This window comes from Melozone crissalis, unplaced genomic scaffold, assembly GCF_028551555.1.
Source record: "Melozone crissalis strain CALT ecotype California unplaced genomic scaffold, PUWL_Pcris_2 ptg000077l_1, whole genome shotgun sequence".
In the NCBI taxonomy this organism is placed as follows: Eukaryota; Metazoa; Chordata; class Aves; order Passeriformes; family Passerellidae; genus Melozone; species Melozone crissalis.
In genome coordinates, this window is record NW_026535854.1 from 404594 (window position 1) to 425093 (window position 20500).

The following is a 20500-nucleotide window of genomic DNA, read 5'->3' on the forward strand; positions in this document are numbered from 1 at the left end:
TGGGGGTTCCCTGCGCCTCCTCTGCCGAGGGTCCGGGTTCAGTTTTGGGAGTTTTGGGATCGGCTGGTATCGACAGAGACCTGGGCAGGGGTTAGAATTCCTTTCTGAGATCTGGAGCAGTGACATGGCCAACTACGCGGAATCAGTCAAGGGCCGGTTCGCGATCTCCAGGGACAACAGGCAGAGCTCGGTGACGCTGACCATGAACAACCTCAAGGACGAGGATTCTGGCACCTATTTCTGTGCCAGATGTTTTAATGAATATAACCCAAGTTCTGCATTTGTTGACGATGGCATTGGTGGTGCCTGCTCCATCTCTGAGCACCAAGCTGTCCCCAGCTGTCCCCAGACCCTCCCCCAAACCCCCCTGACCCACCCCTGACCCTTTGTCCCAGCCCCGCCCCCTTTGCCCCAACGCTGCCCATTGGCCTCAAACCCTGCCTTGGGTCTGGCCCCAAACTCAACTCTCGGCCCCAAATCTCCCCCTCGTGCCTCAAAAGTGCCCAAAGGGCCGTGATTTGGGGATAGCGGGTGAGGTTTGGGGATAGCGGGTGAGGTTTGTGTCAGCGGCTGCGGCTGGGAGCCCAAAGTAGGGATTTGGGGCAGAATCGGGCGAGTTTTGGGGCCAAAGCAGGAGGGTTTGTGGCAGAACCACTTTGGGGGTTTGGGGTCATTGGTGGAAATGGGGCAGATCTGGGCAAATGGGTCAAGAATGAGGTCAAGGGCTGAGATTTGGGTAAAGGTTCTGAGATTTTGGGACAAGAGAGGCCCAAACAAGGGCGCTGCCACCACTGGCATGGTCAATATAAATAACATCAGCAGCCCAACCAGCACCAGCAGCTTTGGCGCAGAAATAGGATCCGGAATCCTCGTCCTTGAGGTTGTTCATGGTCAGCATCACCGAGCTCTGCCCGTTGTCCCTGGAGATCCTGAACCGACCCTTGACCGACGGCGCGTACCCTGTGGTAGAACCATCGCTCCTGATCCGCGCGGCGAATTCCAGCCCCTGCCCAGGTCTCCGGCGCACCCACTGCATAGCAAAACTGCCAGAACTGAACCCAGACCCTCGGCAGAGGAGGCGCAGGGACCCCCCGGGGGGCTGGAGGTCCCCTCCGCACTCCAGCAGTGTCACGGCCCCCCGGAGCAATGCGGGACAAGGGGGAGATGGGGATGAGAAACCTGATTGGTCGAAGGTCTCAAAGTGGGCAAGGCCCACTAGAAAAAGGTGTGGGACCCACCTGGGAGCAGAATGATGAACTCCAAGGGTCCCAGTTTGGGGCCAAGGTTAAGGGTTTGGGTCAAGGGTTGAGCTTTGGCCTCATCCCCCTCTCCCCTTTGTCCCACGGGGCTCCCGGTGGCCGTGACCCTGCTGGAGTAGGGGAGGGACCCCCTGCCCCCCGGGGGGTCCCTGCGTCTCCTCTGCAGAGGGTCTGGGTTCAGTTTCGGGAATTTCGACATGAGCTGGGTGCGCCAGAGACCTGGGCAGGGGCTGGAATGGGTTGGAGTGGTCAACAAGGGTGGATCCAGCACCTTCTACACGCCATCGGTCAAGGGCCAGGTCACGATCTCCAGGGACAACGGGCAGAGCTCGGTGACGCTGACCATGAACAACCTCAAGGACGAGGATTCCGGGTCCTATTTCTGTGCCAAACATGCTGCTGGGAGTTCAGGTACTCTTACTGGGTTGGTGTTGTTGATATTCACCCTGATCTCATCTCTGTGTCCCCACCCTATCCCCAATCCCCAATCCCTGACCCCGTGTCCCAACCCTGGAGTGGCTCTGGCCAAAATTCTCACACTGATTTTGGCTACAAAGTTCACCCAAACCTTAAACCTTGGCCTTAAATATCTGCATTCATTATAAAGTTTTGGGGCACACAGAGGAGATTCGAAGTCTGGAGGTATGGTTGAGGGTCAGTAGATGAGAACTGGGGTCAAGACAGAGCAAGTTTCGGATCACTGGTCAGGGGCTGGGGACGGGTGGGGACTTCAACAAAGTGGTAGGGCTGCTCTATTGTCATTGTCACCATGGCCAGCACTGTTACCCCAACTGCCATCAGCAGATGTGGTGCAGAAATAGGTGGCAGAATCCTCATCCCTGTGGTAGTTCATGGTCAGTGCCACCGAGCTCTGCCCGTTGTCCCTGGAGATTGTGAATCAGCCCCGCACTGATGGGCTGTACATGGTGCTGCCACTGGTGCTGATCCCGGCCACCCATTCCAGTCCTTGCCCAGGGTTCTGCCTCATCCAAATCATCCCAAAATTCCCAAAACTGAACCTGGACCCTTGGCAGAGGAGGCGGAGGGACCCCCCGGGGGACTGGAGGTCCCCCCGCACTCCAGCAGTGTCACGGCCGCCCGGAGCCCTGCGAGAAAAAGGGAAGATGGGGATGAGGCCAAAGCTCAACCCTTGACCTAAATCCTGAATCTGGGCCACAAACTGGGACCCATGGAGTTCATCACCCTCCTCCCAGGTGGGTCATGCCCCTTTTTTGTAGCTGGCCTTGCCCAGTATGAGGCCCTCGGCCAATCAGGTTTCTCATCCCCATCTCCCCTTTGTCCCGCAGGGCTCCGGGCGACCGTGACCCTGCTGGAGTGCGGGGGGGACCTCCAGCCCCCCGGGGGGTCCCTGCGCCTCCTCTGCCGAGGGTCCGGGTTCGATTTTGGAGGTTCCACTCTGTATTGGATCCGCCAGAGACCTGGGCAGGCACTGGAGTGGCTCACTGGGTTCAGCGGCAGCGCCAACTACGCGCCATCGGTGAAGGGCCAGTTCACGATCTCCAAGGACAACGGGCAGAGCTTGGTGACGCTGACCATGAACAACCTCAAGGACGAGGATTCCACCGTTTATTTCTGTGCCAAAGCAACTGGTGCTTATAGCAATGGTGGTGCTGCTTATGGCCTCACGTCAGGAATTTTAGCCCAAGGTTTAAATTCTTGACCCCTCATCTCAGCCTTGGTCCCAAATGTTGACCATGTCTGTAATCTTTTGTTTACAAGGGCACTGAGTGTGGCCCAGAGGTGACACTGGGGACAAAACCAGACTAGGACTGGGACAAAGGGTCAGGAATGGGGTCCAGGTGTCCGGGCAGAAACCTGCCCCTCCAGCCCAGCCCCTCCCCAGCTCGGGGTCAGTGGGAAACTCCCGCAGTAGGACTCGAACCCCTGGCCCTGGGCAACCATGGGGAGATTGATCAGCCCGGGTGGGGACAGAAGAACCAGGGCTGGGCCTGGGGTGGGGTCTGGGGACAGCTGGGGAAACGGCCATGGGGGAAGGGCCAAAAGTACTGGCAGTGTTGGCATTGCCACCAAAACTACGCTTGGCACAGAAATAGGATCCGGAATCCTCGTCCTTGAGGTTGTTCATGGTCAGCGTCACTGCGCTCTGCCCGTTGTCCCTGGAGATCCTGAATCGCCCCTTGACTGATGGCGCGTATGTGGTGTCAGAACCACTGCTGTGGATTCCTGCGAGCCACTCCAGTCCCTGCCTGGGTCTCTGACGCAGCCAGTGCATGGAGAAACTCCCAAAACTGAACCCGGACCCTCGGCAGAGGAGGCGCAGGGAGCCCCCTGGGAGCTGGAGGTCCCCACCAGACTCCAGAAGGGTCACGGCCGCTCCCCAATCCCCAAACCTTCACCGCTTTTGCCCCAAATACCCTTTGTCTGGCCCCAAACATCCAACAGAGGTATCCTGAATGGTAAAGTTCCTTAAACCCTGAAATTAACTCCGATCCACCCATTAATTAATTGGACACCTCCACCTGACTTTTGCATCACCCCATCCCCATCTCCCCTTTGTCCCGCAGGGTTCCGGGCGGCTCTGACCCTGCTGGAGTGCAGGGGGGACCTCCAGCCCCCCGGGGGGGGTCCCTGCGCGTCCTCTGCCGAGGGTCCGGGTTCTGTTCCGGGAGTTTCTCCATGTTCTGGATCCGCCAGAGACCCGGGCAGGGGCTGGAATACATTGCGGGGATCAAGGGCACCGGTGGTGGCATTGGCCACTCAGATTCAGTGAAGGGCCGGTTCACGATCTCCAGGGACAACGGGTAGAGCTCGGTGACGCTGACCATGGAAAACCTCAAGGACGAGGATTCCGGATCCTAATTCTGTGCCAAGGCTGCTGGTGCCTGTTGGGGTAATGATGTCACTGTTATTGGCCACTTCCCCTTGCCTGGGTCCCTCCTGTCCCAATATCACCAGAACCTTTACCCAAATCTCAGCCCTTGACCTCATTCTTGACCCTTTGCCCAGATCTCCCCCAGTTCCACCCATCGTGGCAAAAGACCCCAAACCCCCAAAGTGGTTCTGCCCCAAACCCTCCTGCTTTGGCCCCAAAACTCACCCGATTCTGCCCCAAATCCTAACTTTGGGCTCCCAGCCGCAGCCGCTGACCCAAATCCCACCCGCTGTCCCCAAATCTCTGCCCTTTAGGTGCTTTTGGGGCACGAGGAGGAGATTTCGGGCCGAGAGTTGAGTTTGGGGGCAGACCCAGGGCAGGGTTTGGGGCCAATTGGAAGAGTTGGGGCAAAGGGGGCGGGGCTGGGACAAAGGGTCAGGGGTGTGTCAAGGGGGTTTGGGGAAGGGTCTGGGGACAGCTGGGGACAGGGACGGGGCTGAAACCCCAAACACCAACCCAACCACCCATAAAAAGCAGTAAGAGCAGTGCTAACACCAGAAGATTTGGCACAGAAATAGGATCCGGAATCCTCATCCTTGAGGTTGTTCATGGTCAGCGTCACCGAGCTCTGCCCGTTCTCCCTGGAGATCGTGACCCGGGCCTGGACTGAAACTGCGTACCTGGTGCTGCCCCTACCACTGTTCATGCTGGCGATGAATTCCAGCCCCTGCCCGGGTCTCTGTCGCACTCGGCCCATTGCAAATTTCCCAAAATCGAACCCAGACCCTCGGCAGAGGAGGCGCAGGGACCCCCCGGGGGGCTGGAGGTCCTCCCCGCACTCCAGTAGGGTCACGGCCGCCCGGAGCCCTGCGGGACAAAGGGGAGATGGGGAGGAGGCCAAAGCTCAACCTTTGACCCCAAAATCCCAACTATTGGCCCCAGGTTGGGACCCTTGGAGGTCACAATACTCCTCCCATCCCTTTTTCCCGGTTGCCACGCCTCATTTGAGGCTCTGGACCAATCAGGTTTCTCATCCCCATCTCCCCTTTGTCCCACAGGGCTCCGGGCGGCCGTGACCCTGCTGGAGTGCGGGGGGGACCTCCAGGCCCCCGGGGGGTCCCTGACGTTGCTGTGCCGAGGGTCTGGGTTCAGTTCCGGTGGTTTCAACATGAGCTGGTATCGCCAGAGACCCCGGCAGGGGCTGGAGTTTCTTGCGAGTATCAGAAACAATAGTGGCAGCACCAGGTACGCGGATTCAGTCAAGGGCCAGTTCAGGATCTCCAGGGACAACGGGCAGAGCTCGGTGATGCTGACCATGAACAACCTCAAGGACGAGGATTCTGGATCCTATTTCTGTGGCAGAAGTGTTGTTGGTAGTGCCGCATGTAACGCTGCTGCAGGTATTAGTCACTCTCATGTTTCGGTTGCATTTGGCCGTGTTCCTGTTCCCCGGTCCCCACCTATCTCCATTCTCTGGACCCCCCCCAAAACCCAAAGCCTGGACCCCATTCCTGTCCCCATGTCCCAATCTTGGAGTGGTTCGGCCCGAAATCCGCTCCCTGCACATTGCCAAAAATTTGGCACAAAACTTCACCCTTGGCTTGAAGTATCCACTTTTATAACAAGGTTTTGTTGCACAAAGTGGAGATTTGGGGTCAGGAGTTGTGGTTTGGGGTCAGCGGGTGAGAACTGGGGCCGAGGCAGAGCAAGGTTGGGATCAATGGTCAAGGGCTGGGTGTGGGCTGGGGGTTTGGGGGAAGGATCTGGGCAACGGGGACAGGGGGGGGACACGGAGATGGGGATGGGGACAGCAAGGCCATCGTCAATACGATGAGCACTTTCAGCCAAACCAGCACCAGCACTCTTGGCACAGAAATAGGTGGCGGAATCCTCGTCCTTGAGGTTTTTCATGGTCAGTGTCACCGAGCTCTGCCCATTGTCCCTGGAGATCCTGAACCGGCCCTTGACTGATGGATTGTAGCAGGTGGTGCCACCAGTGTTGTAGATCCCTGCGACGTATTCCAAACCCTGCCCAGGTCTCTGGCGGATCAAGTACATTCCATAACTCCCAAAATTGAATCCGGACCCTCGGCACAGCAACGTCAGGGACCCCCTGGGGGGCTGGAGGTCCCCCACGCACTCCAGGAGGGTCACGGCTGCCCGGAGCCCTGCGGGACAAAGGGAAGATGGGGATGAGGCCAAAGCTCAACCCTTGACTCAAATCCTGACTCTTGGCCAAAAATTTTGACACTTCTGCCACCACATCCTCATCCTGGCTGCCGTCTCACGTGGGTCCTGCCCCTTTTTTCTGCAAGCCATGCCCCTTTTCTCGTTCTGGACCAATCAGATTTGTCGTTTTCATCATCTCCCCTTTGTCCCACAGGGCTCCGGGCGGCTGTGACCCTGCTGGAGTGCGGGGGGCACCTCCAGCCTACCGGGGGGTCCCTGCGCCTCCTCTGCCGAGGGTCCAGGTTCAGTTTCGGGAGCTACGACATGTTCTGGGTGCGCCAGAGACCCGGGCAGGGGCTGGAGTGGCTCGCAGGGATCAACACTGGTGGCAGCGCCTGGTATGCGCCGTCGGTCAAGGGCCAGGTCATGATCTCCAGGGACAACGGGCAGAGCTCGGTGACGCTGACCATGAACAACCTCAAGGACGAGGATTCCGGATCATATTTCTGCGGTAAATCTGCCTATAACAATTGGGGTACTGGTGCTGGTGTGGATGGTTTTGGTCCGGACCTTGTGGCCGTGTCCCAGCCGGCTCCCAAATCCCAGACCCTTCCTTAAAACCCAAACCCTTTTGCCCATTCCTGTCTCTGTCCCAACCCTAGAGCGGTTCTTCCCCAAATTCTCCACACCTGGCAAGAAAGTTGACCCAAGTCTTAACCTTGGCCTCAAATCTCCACTTTTAATTCAAAGTCTGGGGCACAAAGAGGAGATTTGGGGTCAGGAGTTGTGGTTTGGGGTCAGCGGGTGAGAATTGGGGCGGAGGCAGAGCAAGGTTGGGATCAATGGCCAAGGGCTGGGTGTGGGCTCGGGGTTTGGGGGAAGGGTCTGGGCAACGGGGACAGGGGGGGACACGGGGATGGGGGGCACAGTCAAATCTATAAACAACACCAGCAGGATCATACCAAACATTAACAGATTTGGCGCAGAAATAGGTGGCAGAATCCTCGTCCTTGAGGTTGTTCATGGTCAGCGTCACCGAGCCACTCCATCGCCTGCCCGCCTCTCTGGCGGACCCACTGCATCCCAAAATTCCCAAAACTGAACCTGGCCCCTCGGCAGAGGAGGCGCAGGGACCCCCCTGGGGACTGGAGGTCCCCCCCGCACTCCAGCAGGGTCACGGCATCTGACTCCATTATGCAGAATGCTGAACAATTACTCTATTAAATCTCTACTATATTACATTAATATTATATTTTATTGCATTAATACAATATTATATCTCATTATTACTATATTACATCTCAATAATAATATATCTCATTAATACTATATCTCATAATTCTATATTATAACTCTTTAATACTATATTATATCTCATTAAAACTATATTACATCTCATTAATACTATATTACATCTCGTTAATGGTATATTACATCTCATTAATACTATAATATATCTCATTAATTCTATATTATATCCCATTAATACTATATTACATCTCATTAATGCTATATTATGACTCATTAATTCTATATAAAATCTCATTAATACTATATTATATCTCATTAATACTATATTATATCTCATTAATGCTATATTACATCTATACTAAAGAGATACTAAAAGAATTCCGTACAAAAGACACGAAAAAATCCTAAAGAATCCCCGTGAGAGTCTGACAGAGCCAGGTCACGGCTTGGAGCCCATTGGCCAAGGAAACAAAAAAATCTGCAGCAGGACCCAAATGATGAATCCCTGAGGGGAACAATCCCCCTGACACTTTCCACACGTGCAGAAACAGCAGGAGCAGCGAGGAGAGATGGGAATTGTTTCCTCTTCATCTTCTCTCTGTGCTGCTCCAGGAAAAATCCTGTAAAAGAAAGAGAGAGACAGAGAGAGAGAGGGAGAGAGAGAGAGACAGAGAGAGAGAGGGAATGGTGTCTGACTTCGTGCTGGGAATGAGAATGGCACAGCTGGTCCTGGTGCCCATCTCCCCTTTGTCCCGCAGGGCTCCAGGTGGCCGTGACCCTGCTGGAGTGCGGAGGGGAACTCCAGCCCCCCGGAGGGTCCCTGCGCCTCCTCTGCCAAGGGTCCGAGTTTAATTTCAGGAGTTTCTCCATGTTCTGGGTGCGCCAGAGACTCGGGCAGGGGCTGGAATTCGTGGCAGGGATCAAGGACAATGGTGGCAGCATCGCCTACGCGCCATCGTTCAAGGGCCGGTTCAGGATCTCCAGGGACAACCGGCAGAGCTCGGTGACGCTGACCATGAACAACCTCAAGGACGAGGATTCCGGATCCTATTTCTGTGCCAGATGCGTTGATGGTGGTTGTGCCAATAGTGATGGTACTGTTGGTGTGGCATTTATTGCTGGTTCTGATCTTGGTCCCAAATCCCTCCACTTTCTTCCCAAATGTCCCAGAGTCCTCTGATCTCTCCACAAAATCTCAGCCCTTTTCATCAAATCTCGGCCATTTTACCCCAAACTCCGCCCCTGCTGCCCCAACTCCCGAATTTCTCCCAGTTTTTCCCATTCCTCCCAAATCTCCCCCAGCTCCCAAGACCTGGTTGGAGCACGCCTGAACTGGAGCCCAGGGGTGAAGGTTTGGGGCCAGTGGTTGAGTTTTGGGGCAGGAGCAGGGGAGGGTTTGGGGTCAGCGCTGACCATTGGGGCAAAAGGGGACAAAGGGTCAAGGGCTGGGTCAATGGGTGAGGTTTGGGATGAAAAGCAGAACTCTGGGGACTCAATGATGGGAGTGGGATGAAAGGCAGGAGCTTGTGACCATCAGGGGCATCGTCACCATTAGCAGCAGCACCATAACCATCAGCAGCCTTGGCACAGAAATAGGATCCGGAATCCTCGACCTTGAGGTTGTTCATGGTCAGCATCACCGAGCTCTGCCTGTTGTCCCTGGAGATCGTGAACCGGCCCTTGACCGATGGCGCGTAGTAAGTGGCTCCACCAATGTTTATGTACGCCACGAATTCCAGCCCCTGCCCGGTCGTCTGGCGCACCCAGTTCATGGCAAAATTGCCGAAACTGAACCCGGACTCTGGACAGAGGGGATAGATTGGTTGTGCGGTGAAAGTTGGCGCTGCCAGTCCAGAAAAAGGGTGTGGGATCCACCCGGGATGACTGGCAGGAGTTGCAGGAGTAAGATGGTGAGGTCCAAGGGTCCCAATTTTTGGGCAATATCAGATCAGGATCTGCATGCAAGAATCAACATTTGAGTGGATGTTTTCCATCATCCCCATCTCCCCTTTGTCCTGCATGGCTCTGGGCGGCCATGACCCTGCTGGAGTGCGGGGGGGACCTCCAGCCCCCCGGGGGGTCCCTGCGCCTCCTCTGCCGAGGGTCCGAGTTCAATTTCGGGAGAGTTGACATGTTCTGGATCCGCCAGAGACCCGGGCAGGGGTTGCAATATGTCGCAAGGATCTACTACACTGGAGGTTACACCGACTACGCACCGTCGGTCAAGGGCCGGTTCAGGATCTCCAGGGACAACGGGCAGAGCTCGGTGACTCTGGCCATCAACAATCTCAAGGACGAGGATTCCACCACCTATTTTTGTGCCAAATGTTACAGTAGTAGTTGTGGTGGTGGTGGTGCTGGTTAATGTGTTGATGGTGGTTGTGGTCCAAAGTCCTCTCCTCTCTGTTCCCAAATATCTCAGAATTCTCCTATGCTTCCCTAAAATCCCCACCCCTGTTTCTCAAATCTTGACCATTTCCCCCTAAACTCCACCGCTGCCCCAGCTTTTGGTTTCCCCCAATTTTGCCCATTTCTCCCCAATCTCCCCCAGTTCCTCTCCGTCCCAATGCGGAACAGGGATCGCTCTGGGGCCCTTTGCACACAAAGCTTTTTGTGCAGCCGGCGCTCTGCCGCAGCGCCCCGAGGCTGAGCTGCCCTCTGCCAAACACAGATGTTCACAATGACCAAAACCAGGAACTTTCTGTTTCCTTTCCTGCCCCGGCCGGGCCCCGGCAGCTGCTGGGGAGGAAGTGGGGGGAGGCTGCGGAGCCCCGAAATCGCGGCGTCTTCTCCTCCCTCCCTCCCTCGCTCCCACCTGGGGCTTCACTACTCCCTTTAGCGGCCTCGGTGTCTGGGGCTGTTCTTTGGGGCTGGGCTGGAATCCTCTCTGGGAGGTATGGAGAAAAAACCCTGGTTTTTTACGCAAAAACACATAAAATTTTGGGGAAATTGAATTTTTAAAATTTATCACAAGCCAAGGGCTCCATGCTGAGAGAAGCGGGTCGGTCTAAGGGTGGAGTCACCTGGAACGTTCCATTGGTCAAGGGCAGGGTCAGAATGGCCAAGGAGAGCTCAGGAGCCAAAATGGCCCTGAGTGGGCCCTGAGCTGAGGTGTGGGGCCAGGAGCTGAGAATGTGGGGCAGAGCCAGGGCCGGGTTGGGGCACGGGGACAGGAATGGGGTCAGGGGCTGGGGATTGGGGAAGGGTCTGGGACAGGTGAGGACAAGTGGTGACACAGCGATGGGGGCGGGGACAATAACATAGGCATAATTATCAGAAGCAGTAGCACCAGCACCCTTGGCACAGAAATAGGATCCGGAATCCTCGTCCTTGAGGTTTTTCACGGTCAGCGTCACCAAGCTCTGCCCGTTGTCCCTGGAGATCATGACCTGGCCCTTGAACGATGGCACATACTCTGTGTTGGCACCACTGCTCCAGATCCCCGCGACCCATTCCAGCCCCTGCCCGGGTCTCTGGCGGAGCCATTGCAGGGCAACACTCCCGAAACTGAACCCTGCCCATCGGCAGAGGAGCTGCAAGGACCCCCTGGGGGGCTGGAGGTCCCCCCTGCACTCCAGCAGGGTCACGGCCGCTCCCCCAGCCCCAAACCTTCTCTGGTTTGCCCCAAACTCCCTTTGTCTGGCCTCAAATATCTAACAGATGTTCCTTATATTTAAACTTATGTTAAACCCTGCAATTACCCCCGATCCATCCAATAATTAATTGGACAACTCCACCTGAGTTTTGCATCTCATCATCCCCATCTCCCCTTTGTCCCGCATGGCTCCGGGCGGCCGTGACCCTGCTGGAGTGCGGGGGGCACATCCAGCCCCCCGGGGGGTCCCTGCGCCTCCTCTGCCGAGGGTCCGGGTTCAATTTTTGGAATTTTGAAATGTTCTGGGTGCGTCAGAGACCCGGGCAGGGGCTGGAGTGGCTCGCGGGGATCAGCAACAGTGGTAGCAGCACCTGGTACAGGCCATCGGTACAGGGCCGGTTCACGATCTCCAGGGGCAACGGGCAGAGCTCTGTGACGCTGACCATGAACAATGTCAAGGACGAGGATTCCGCCACCTATTTCTGTGCCAAATCTTCTTATGGTGGTGGTGATGATGCTGCTGCTTATATTGACCTTGCCGGTGGTCACACCACCAGTTGTGAGCCGTTCCTGTCCCCAGTCCCCAGACCCTTCCCCAAATCACAGCTCTTGACCCCATTCCTGAGCCTTTCCCCCAGATCTCCCCCATTTCCAGCAACACCAACCACGAAGCCACAAAGCCCTTACTGGTTCTGCCCCAAACCAAAGTAAGTTGGCAGCAAAATTCGCCCCAAATCTCCCTGATGTCCTCAAATCTCCTCCAGCTCCCTGGGCCCTCATTGGAGGAGGCCTGAACTGCAGGCCAGGGGTGAAGGTTTGGGGCCAATGGTTGAGTGTTGGGGCAGGAGCAGGGGAGGGTTTGGGGTCAGTGCTGACCATTGGGGCAAATGGGGACAAAGGGTCAAGGGCTGGGTCAAGAGGTAAGATTTGGGACGAAAATCAGAACTCTTGGGACTCAGTGCTGGGAGTGGTATCGGAACCAGGAGCTGGAGGCCATAACGGGCATCATCAACATAACCAGCACTAGGAACACGACCACAGCACGAAGCTTTCCCACAGAAATAGGATCCGGAATCCTTGTCCTTGAGGTTGTTCATGGTCAGCGTCACCGAGCTCTGCCCGTTGTCCCTGGAGATCCTGAACCGGCCCTGAACCGAATCCGCGTACTCGGTACTGCCACCTTTGCTGATCTGTGCAATTAATTCCAGCCCCTGCCCGTGTCTCTGTTGATACCAGCCCATCCCAAAACTGTCAAAATTGAACCCGGACCCTCGGCAGAGGAGGCGCAGGGACCCCCCGGGGGGCTGGAGGTCCCCCCCGCACTCCAGCAGGGTCTAGGCTGCCCGGAGCCCTGCGGGACAAAGGGGAGATGGGGATGGGAAACCTGATTGGTCAAGGGCTTCAATGCAGGCGTCGCCTGCTGGAAAAAGGGGCGGGACCCTCCTGGGAGGAGGATGATGAACTCCAAGGGTCCCAATTTGGGGCCCAGATTCAGGATTTGGGTCAAGGGTTGGGGTTTGGACTCATCCCCATGTCCCCTTTGTCCCGCAGGGCTCCGGGTGGCCGTGACCCTGCTGGAGTGCGGGGGGGACGTCCAGCCCCCCGGGGGTCCCTGCCCCTCCTCTGCCGAGGGTCCGGGTTTGATTTTGGGGATTTTGGAATGATCTGGATCTGACAGAAATCTGGGAAGACGCTGGAATACATTGCGAGTATCAGCAGTGGTGCTTACAGCGACTACGCGCCGTCGGTGCAAGGCCGGTTCACGATCTCCAGGGACAACGGGCAGAGCTCGGTGACGCTGACCATGAACAACCTCAAGGACGAGGATTCCGGATCCTATTTCTGTGCCAAACGTGGTACTGGTAGTAGTTACGGTTATGATAGTGCTGCTCTTAGTGACAGTTCCGGCAATGCTCCCACCCGCCATGATGGTCACCAAATGTCCCCGATCCCTGCAGATCCTTTCCCAATATCCCAGACCTTCTCCTCGGAGGTTCACCATTTACCCCTAAACTCTGCAATTACTGCCCCAATTTCCGACTTTCTCCCAATTTTGCCCATTTCACCCAAATCTCCCCCAGCTCCCCGGCCCTGATTCGAGCAGGCCTGAACTGGAGTCCAGGGGTGAAGGTTTGGGGCCAATGGTTGAGTTTTGGGGCAGGAGCAGGGGAGGGTTTGGGGTCAGTGCTGACCATTGGGGCAAATGGGGACAAAGGGTCAAGGGCTGGGTCAATGGGCTAGATTTGGAATGAAAATCAGAACTCTGGGGACACATTGATGGGAGTGGTATGAAAGGAAGGAGCTTGAGACCATCAGGGGCACCGGCACCTTTAGCAGCAGCCCCAAAACCGTCAGCAGCCCTGGCACAGAAATAGGATCCGGAATCCTCGTCCTTGAGGTTGTTCATGGCCAGCGTCACCGAGCTCTGCCCGTTGTCCCTGGAGATCCTGACCCGGCCCTTGACCGATGGCGCGTACTCAGTATAACCTCCAGGGTCACTGATCCTTGCGACGTACCCCAGGACTTTTCCGGGCCTCTGCTGATACCTGTCCATCCCAAAACTGCTGAAACTGAACCCGGGAACTCGACAGAGGAGGCGCAGGGACCCCCCGGGGGGCTGGAGGTCCCCCCCGCACTCCAGCAGGGTCACGGCCGCCCGGAGCCCTATGGGACAAAGGGAAGATGGGGATGGAAAACCTGATTGGTCGAGGGCCTCAAAGCAGGTGTGGCCAGCTGGAAAAAGGGACTGGACCCACCTGGGAGGAGGATGATGAACTCCAAAGGGACCCAATGTGGGGCCAAGAGCCAGGATTTGGGTCAAGGGTTGAGCTTTTCCATCCCCTTTGTCCCGCAGGGCTCCGGGCGGCCGTGACCCTGCTGGAGTGCAGGGGGGACCTCCAGCCCCCCGGGGGGTCCTTGACGTTGCTGTGCCACGCATCTGGGTTCAATTTTGGGACTTTTGGAATGTTCTGGGTTTGCCAGAGACCGGGGCAGGGGCTGCAATTCGTGGCATACATCAACAGTGGTGGCACCACCATCTACTCACAGTCGGTCAAGGGCCGGTTCACGATCTCCAGGGACAACGGGCAGAGCTCGGTGACGCTGACCATGAACAACCTCAAGGTCGAGGATTCTGGATCCTATCTCTGTGCCAAATATTCCAGTGATTACACTGGCAATGGTAATGCTGCTGGTTTTGGCATCAATCCTGGTAGTGACCATGGTGGTCTCCAAATTTCCCCAGTCCTGGCGATCCTTCCCCCAAATCCCAGCCCTTCTCTTCAAAACTTCACCATTTTCCCCAAACTCCACCCCTGCTGACCCAAGTCTGGACTTTCCCCCAATTTTGCCCATTTCCCCCAAACATCGCCCTTCCCCTCACCCTGGGGCTGTTTGCCCAGAACCATCCCCCAAATCTCAGCCATTCACCCCAGATTTCCGCTCCCTTCCATTCTGACCACGGGCCTGAAAATGCCTCTGGGGCAGCCCAAAATCTGCACCTCTGGCCCCAAACCCACTCTGGGGGCACCAAATCCGGAGGGTTTGGCACAAAAATATCATAGAATCAAGATGTGGGTCCGAGAGTAAAGAATTTTGGGGAAAATGGGGGATATTTGGGGAAGAAGCAGTTCAGAGCTGGGACACGGGGACAGGAATGGGGTCAGGGGCTGGGGATTGGGGGAAGGGTCTGGGGAACGGGGGCAGGGGAGGACACAGGGACGGAGACGGGATCAAATGATAAGCAGCAGCCTGATTTTGGTAATCACTATCAGCACCCTTGGCACAGAAATAGAATCCGGAATCCTCGTCCTTGAGGTTGTTCATGGTCAGCGACACCGAGCTCTGCCAGTTGTCCCTGTAGATCGTGACCTGGCCCTTGACCGATGGGGAGCAGTCGGTGTAACCCCCGGAGCTCTGGAACCCTGCAAGCCATTCCAGCCCCTGCCCAGGTCTCTGGCAGATCCAGTACATGGTGAAACTCCCAAAACGGAACCCGGACCCTCGGCAGAGGAGGCGCAGGGAACCCCCGGGTGGCTGGAGGTGTCCCCCGCACTCCAGCTGGGTCACGGCCGCCCGGAGCCCATCCCCAAATCTGCACCAATTTAACTCAAAACTTTTGTAGTTTGATCCCAAATTTCCACCAGAGCTTTCCCATATCCGAACTTGACGCAAATAATGTAATTAACACCAATCCACTGGCCAATTAATTGGAAACCTCGTCCTGGTCCTTCTCCACTGATTGCGCTATTAAAAGATCGTTAACGACCCACAAACCCCCCGGAACCCCAACCCTGGCACATTCCGGCCATGGCCTCGAGCTCCCTCCCTCTCCTGACCCTCCTGTTCCTGCTGCCCCTCCCAGGTGGGTCCTGCCCCTTTTTCCAGCAAACCACGCCCACTTTGAGTCCCTGAACCAATCATGTTTCCCCATCTTCCCGCAGGGCTCCGGGCGGCCGTGACCCTGCTGGAGTGCAGGGGGGACGTCCAGCCCCCCGGGGGGTGCCTGCACCTCCTCTGCCGAGGGTCCGGGTTCAATTTTGGCAGTTTCGCATTGCAGTGGATGCGCCAGAGACCCAGGCAGGCGCTGGAGTTCGTAGCACAGATCAACACTGCTGGCACCACCCACTATGGAGATTCATTCCAGGGCCGGTTCACGATCTCCAGGGACAAAGGGCAGAGATCGGTGACACTGACCATGACCAACCTCAAGGACGAGGATTCCGGATCCTATTTCTGTGCCAAGTATTCCTATGGTGGCTGGAATGCCGCCCATGCCATTGGTTTCACTCCTGGTGGTTGGGTTAGTGTTTGGGGTTTCAGCCCCGTCCCTGTCCCCAGCTGTCCCCAGACCCTTCCCCAAATCCCCCTGACCCACCCCTGACCCTTTGTCCCAGCCCCGCCCTCTTTTCCCCAATGCTGCCCATTGGCCCCGAACCCTCCCCTCGGTCTGGCCCCAAACTCAACTCTCGGCCCCAAATCTCATCCTCGACCCCCAAAAATGCCCAAAGGGCCGAGATTTGGTGACACCGGGTGAGGTTTATGTAAGCGGCTGCAGCTGGGAGCCCAGAGTGGGGATTTGGGGCAGAATCGGGCGAATTTTGGGGCCAAAGCAGGAGGGTTTGGGGCAGAACCAGTTTGTGGTTTGGGGTCTTTGGTCATCATTGGGGCAAATGGGGCAGATCTGGGACAAAGGGGCAAGACCTGGGACTTGGGTGTGGGGAAAGGGTCTTCGGCTTTGGGGACAGGTGGGGACACTGAGATGGGGATGGATCCACCAATGGTGCATTTACCAATAGCAGGAGGCCCCAATTATCAGCATAAGCACGTTTGGCACAGAAATAGGATCCGGAATCCTCGTCCTTGAGGTTGTTCATGGTCAGCGTCACCGAGCTCTGCCCGTTGTCCCTGGAGATGCTGACTTGGCCGCTGAACAATGACGGGTATCTGGTGCCTCCATCATAGTCAATCCCTGCAATGTATTCCAGGCCCTGCCCAGGCTGCTGGCGCATCCACATGTGACTGGTTTGTCCGAAACTGAACCCGGACCCTCGGCAGAGGAGGTGCAGGGACCCCCCGGAGGGCTGGAGGTCCCTCCCGCAGTCCATCAGGGTCACGGCCTCCCAGAGCCCTGCGGGACAAATGGGAGATGATGGAAATCAAAACTCTGATTGGTCAAGGGCCCCCAAGTGGGTGTGGCCTGCTCGACAATGAGGTAGAATCCTCCTGGGAGGATGATGAACTCTAAAGATCCCAATTTGGGGCCAATAGTCAGGATTTGGGTCAACAGTTGAGCTTTGGCCTCATCCCCATCTCCCCTTTGTCCCGCAGGGCTCCGGGCGGCCGTGACCCTGCTGGAGTGCGGGGGGGACCTCCATCCCCCCGGGGGGTCCCTGACGTTGCTGTGCCACGCATCTGGGTTTTATTTCGGGAATTTTGGAATGATCTGGATCCGTCAGAGACCCAGGCAGACACTGGAATACATCGCCAGCATCAGCAGCAATGGTGGCAGCACCGGCTGCGCGCCATCAGTCAAGGGTCGGGTCACGATCTCCAGGGACAACGGGCAGAGCTCGGTGACGCTGACTATGAACAACCTCAAGGACGAGGATTCCGCCATTTATTTCTGCACGAAACGTGCCACTAGTAGTTACGGTTCTCAGAGTGCTGCTGCTATTGGGAGCGGCACCGTCAGTGTTTCCACCACCATGATGGTCACCAACTGTTTCCACAGTGACCCTTCCCCCAGTCCACAGCCCCTGACCCCATTCCTGTCCCTGGGCCCCAACCCTGCCCTGGCCCTGCCCCACAATCTAATCTCCTGGCCCCACACCTCAGCTCAGGGCCCACTCAGGGCCATTTTGGCTCCTGGGCTGGCCCCAGCCCCTCTGCCAGGATCCCTGTGCTGAACTCGCCCAACCCTGCCCAAATCTGCGCTGCTGCCCCAGAGCAGCCACCACTAACACAAATCCCAAATTATGACCCAAATCAAGACCCCGGGCCCCAAACCCCGACCTTCAGAGCAAAGTTTTGGGCGCAAAGAGGAGATTTGGGGTCAGGAGTTGTGGTTTGGGGTCAGCGGGTTAGAATTGGGGCCGAGGCAGAGCAAGGTTGGGATCAATGGTCAAGGGCTGGGTGTGGGCGTGGGGTTTGGGGGAAGGGTCTGGGAAACGGGAACAGGGGGGGATTAGGAGATGGGGAGACAACCATCATCATGACCTCAATTAGCAGCAGCACCACCAACACATATACCAGAAGATTCCCGAAAAAAAAAATGGCGGAATCCTCATCCTTGAGGTTTTTCATGGTCAGCGTCACCGAGCTCTGCCCGTTGTCCATGGAGATCGTAAACCGGCCCTTGAAGGATGGATTGTAGTAGGTGCTGCCACTGCTGGCGATCCCCGTGAGCCACTCCAGAGTCTGTCCGGGTCTTTGGTGCATCCACATCATCCCAAAACTGCCGAAACTGAACCCAGACCCTCGGCAGAGGAGGCGCAGGGACTCCCCGGGGGACTGGAGGTCTCCCTGGACTCCAGCAGGGTAACGGCCACTCCCCGATCTCCAACCCTTCCCCAGATTTTCCCCAAATTCCCTTTGTCGGGACTCAAATATTCTACAGAGGTTTCCATTACTGGAAAGTACCTTAAACCCTGCAATTAGCCCCAATCCACCCATTAATTAATTCAACAGCTCCACCTGGCGTTTGCATCCCCCCATCCATCCCCATCTCCCCTTTGTCCCGCAGATCTCCGGGCGGCCGTGACCCTGCTGGAGTGCGGGGGGGACCTACAGCCCCCCGGGGGATCCCTGACGTTGTTTTGCATCGGGTCTGGTTTCACTCTGGCCAATCACGACGTTGTGGATCCGCCAGAGACGCGGGCAGGGGCTGCAGTTGGTCGCCCACATCACCTACAATGGAGGCTACACCATCTACAGTCCATCGGTGCAGGGTCAGTTCACGATCTCCAGGGACAACGGGCAGAGCTCGGTGACGCTGACCATGAACAACCTCAAGGACGAGGATTCCGGATCCTATTTCTGTGCCAGACGTCATAAATATTGGGGCACTGATTACGTTTTTATTGATGACACCGGCAGCCATCCCACACTCATTATGGGTAACAAATATCTCCAGTCCCCAGCAATCCTTCCCCCAAGTTCCAGCCCTTGTCAAATCTTGATCATTTCCCCCCAAACTCTGCCCCTGCTGCCCCTACTCTATAATTTCCCCCAATTTTGCCCATTTCACCCCAGTCTCCCCCAGCTCCCCAGGCCCTGATTGGAGGAGGCCTGAACTGGAGGCCAGGGGTGAAAGTTTGGAGCCAATTGTTTAGTTTTGGGGCAGGAGCAGGGGAGGGTTTGGGGTCAGTGCTGACCATTGGGGCAAATGGGGGAGATCTGGGACAAAGGGTCATGGGCTGAGGTTCAGGGCAAGGGTCTGGGATTGGGGATGGGGGGGTTCAGACAGGGGTGGTGGCACCACTGGCACGGTCAATATAAGCAGCATCAGCACCATCACCAGCACCACTCTCTTTTGCACAAAAATCTGTGGCGGAATCTTCGTCCTTGGGGTTTTTCATGGTCAGCGTCACTGAGCTCTGCCCGTTGTCCCTGGAGATCATGAACCGGCCCTTGACTGATGGCGCGTAGTAGGTGCTGGAACCAGAAGGGCTGCTGATCCCCGTGAGCCACTCCAGCCCCAGCCTGGGTCTCTGGCGGATCCATTGCATGGGGAAACTCCCAAAACTACACCCGGACCCTCGGCAGAGGAGGTGCAGGGAGCCCCCCTGGGGGGCTGGAGGTCCCCCCCGCACTCCAGCAGGGTCACGGCCGCCCGGAGCCCTGCGGGACAAAGGGGAGAAGTGTGCAGAGCTTTGAGGACAGCTGGCTAGCTGTTAAAGGCCACGTCGACATAGTGCCGCTGGTTAAGCTTGAAGGGGACAAGTACAGGAGCCAGCAGCCAGTGTGCAATGACAGGCGAGGACATTGTGCCCTTGGTGCAATGGCAGGATAGGAGAAAACACCTTTCGCAGAAATACATAGAGAAGTTTCAATAAAATATCCACAAGAATGCAGAAGGAGGAGTAGTTGGCTGATAAGTAACCAACCAATGGTGAGCTCGCCTTTGCAATATGCATGAGCCTCATTAACACCAATATAAAGATGCGTGCCTACTAATAAGATTTGAGACTTGCTGATTACTCATATCGCGTGCCGCATTTCTCCGGCCCATCCCAACAGAGATGGGGATGGCCAAATCTCAACCCTTGACCCCAATTCCCAGCTATTGGCCCCAGGTTGTGACAATTTGTCCTTCTCCTCCTGCTCCTGGTCACCCTCCCAGATGGGTCTCATCCCTTTTTCCAGCTGGCCACACCCACTGCAGGCCCACAGCCAATCAGGTTTCTCATCCCCATCTCCCCTTTGTCCCACAGGGCTCCGGGCGGCCGTGACCCTGCTGGAGTGCGGGGGGGACCTCCAGCCCCATGGGGGGTCCCTGCGCCTCCTCTGCTGAGGGTCCAGGTTCAGTTTCAGGAGTTACCCCATGTACTGGGCCCGCCAGAGACCCGCGCAGGGGCTGGAATGGCTCGCGAGCATCTACAGCAATGGTGGCACCACCTACTACGCACCATCGGTCAAGGGTTGGTTCAGGATTTCCAGGGACAATGGGCAGAGCTCAGTGACGCTGACCATGAACAACCTCAAGGACGAGGATTCCGGATCCTATTTCTGTGCCAAGGGTGCTGATGCTTATAGCTGGAATGCTGCTGCTTATGGTGAAGACCCCAGTGGTGGATCCACGCACCCATCTCAGTGTCCCCTCCTGTCCCCAAACCCCCTACAATTCCCCCAATCCTCAGCCCTGGGCCCATC

At 56.7% G+C, this 20500-nt stretch overlaps 1 gene segment (V, D, J or C); it reads left to right on the forward strand.

Annotated features, from left to right (window-relative positions):
- The first annotated feature begins 1456 nt into the window (after window positions 1–1456).
- On the forward strand, window positions 1457–2940 carry LOC128946172 (immunoglobulin heavy variable 3-11-like). The segment is given in 2 exon segments: window positions 1457–1558; window positions 2575–2940. Coding segments are annotated over 2 exon segments (468 nt in total).
- The last annotated feature ends 17560 nt before the right edge of the window (window positions 2941–20500 follow it).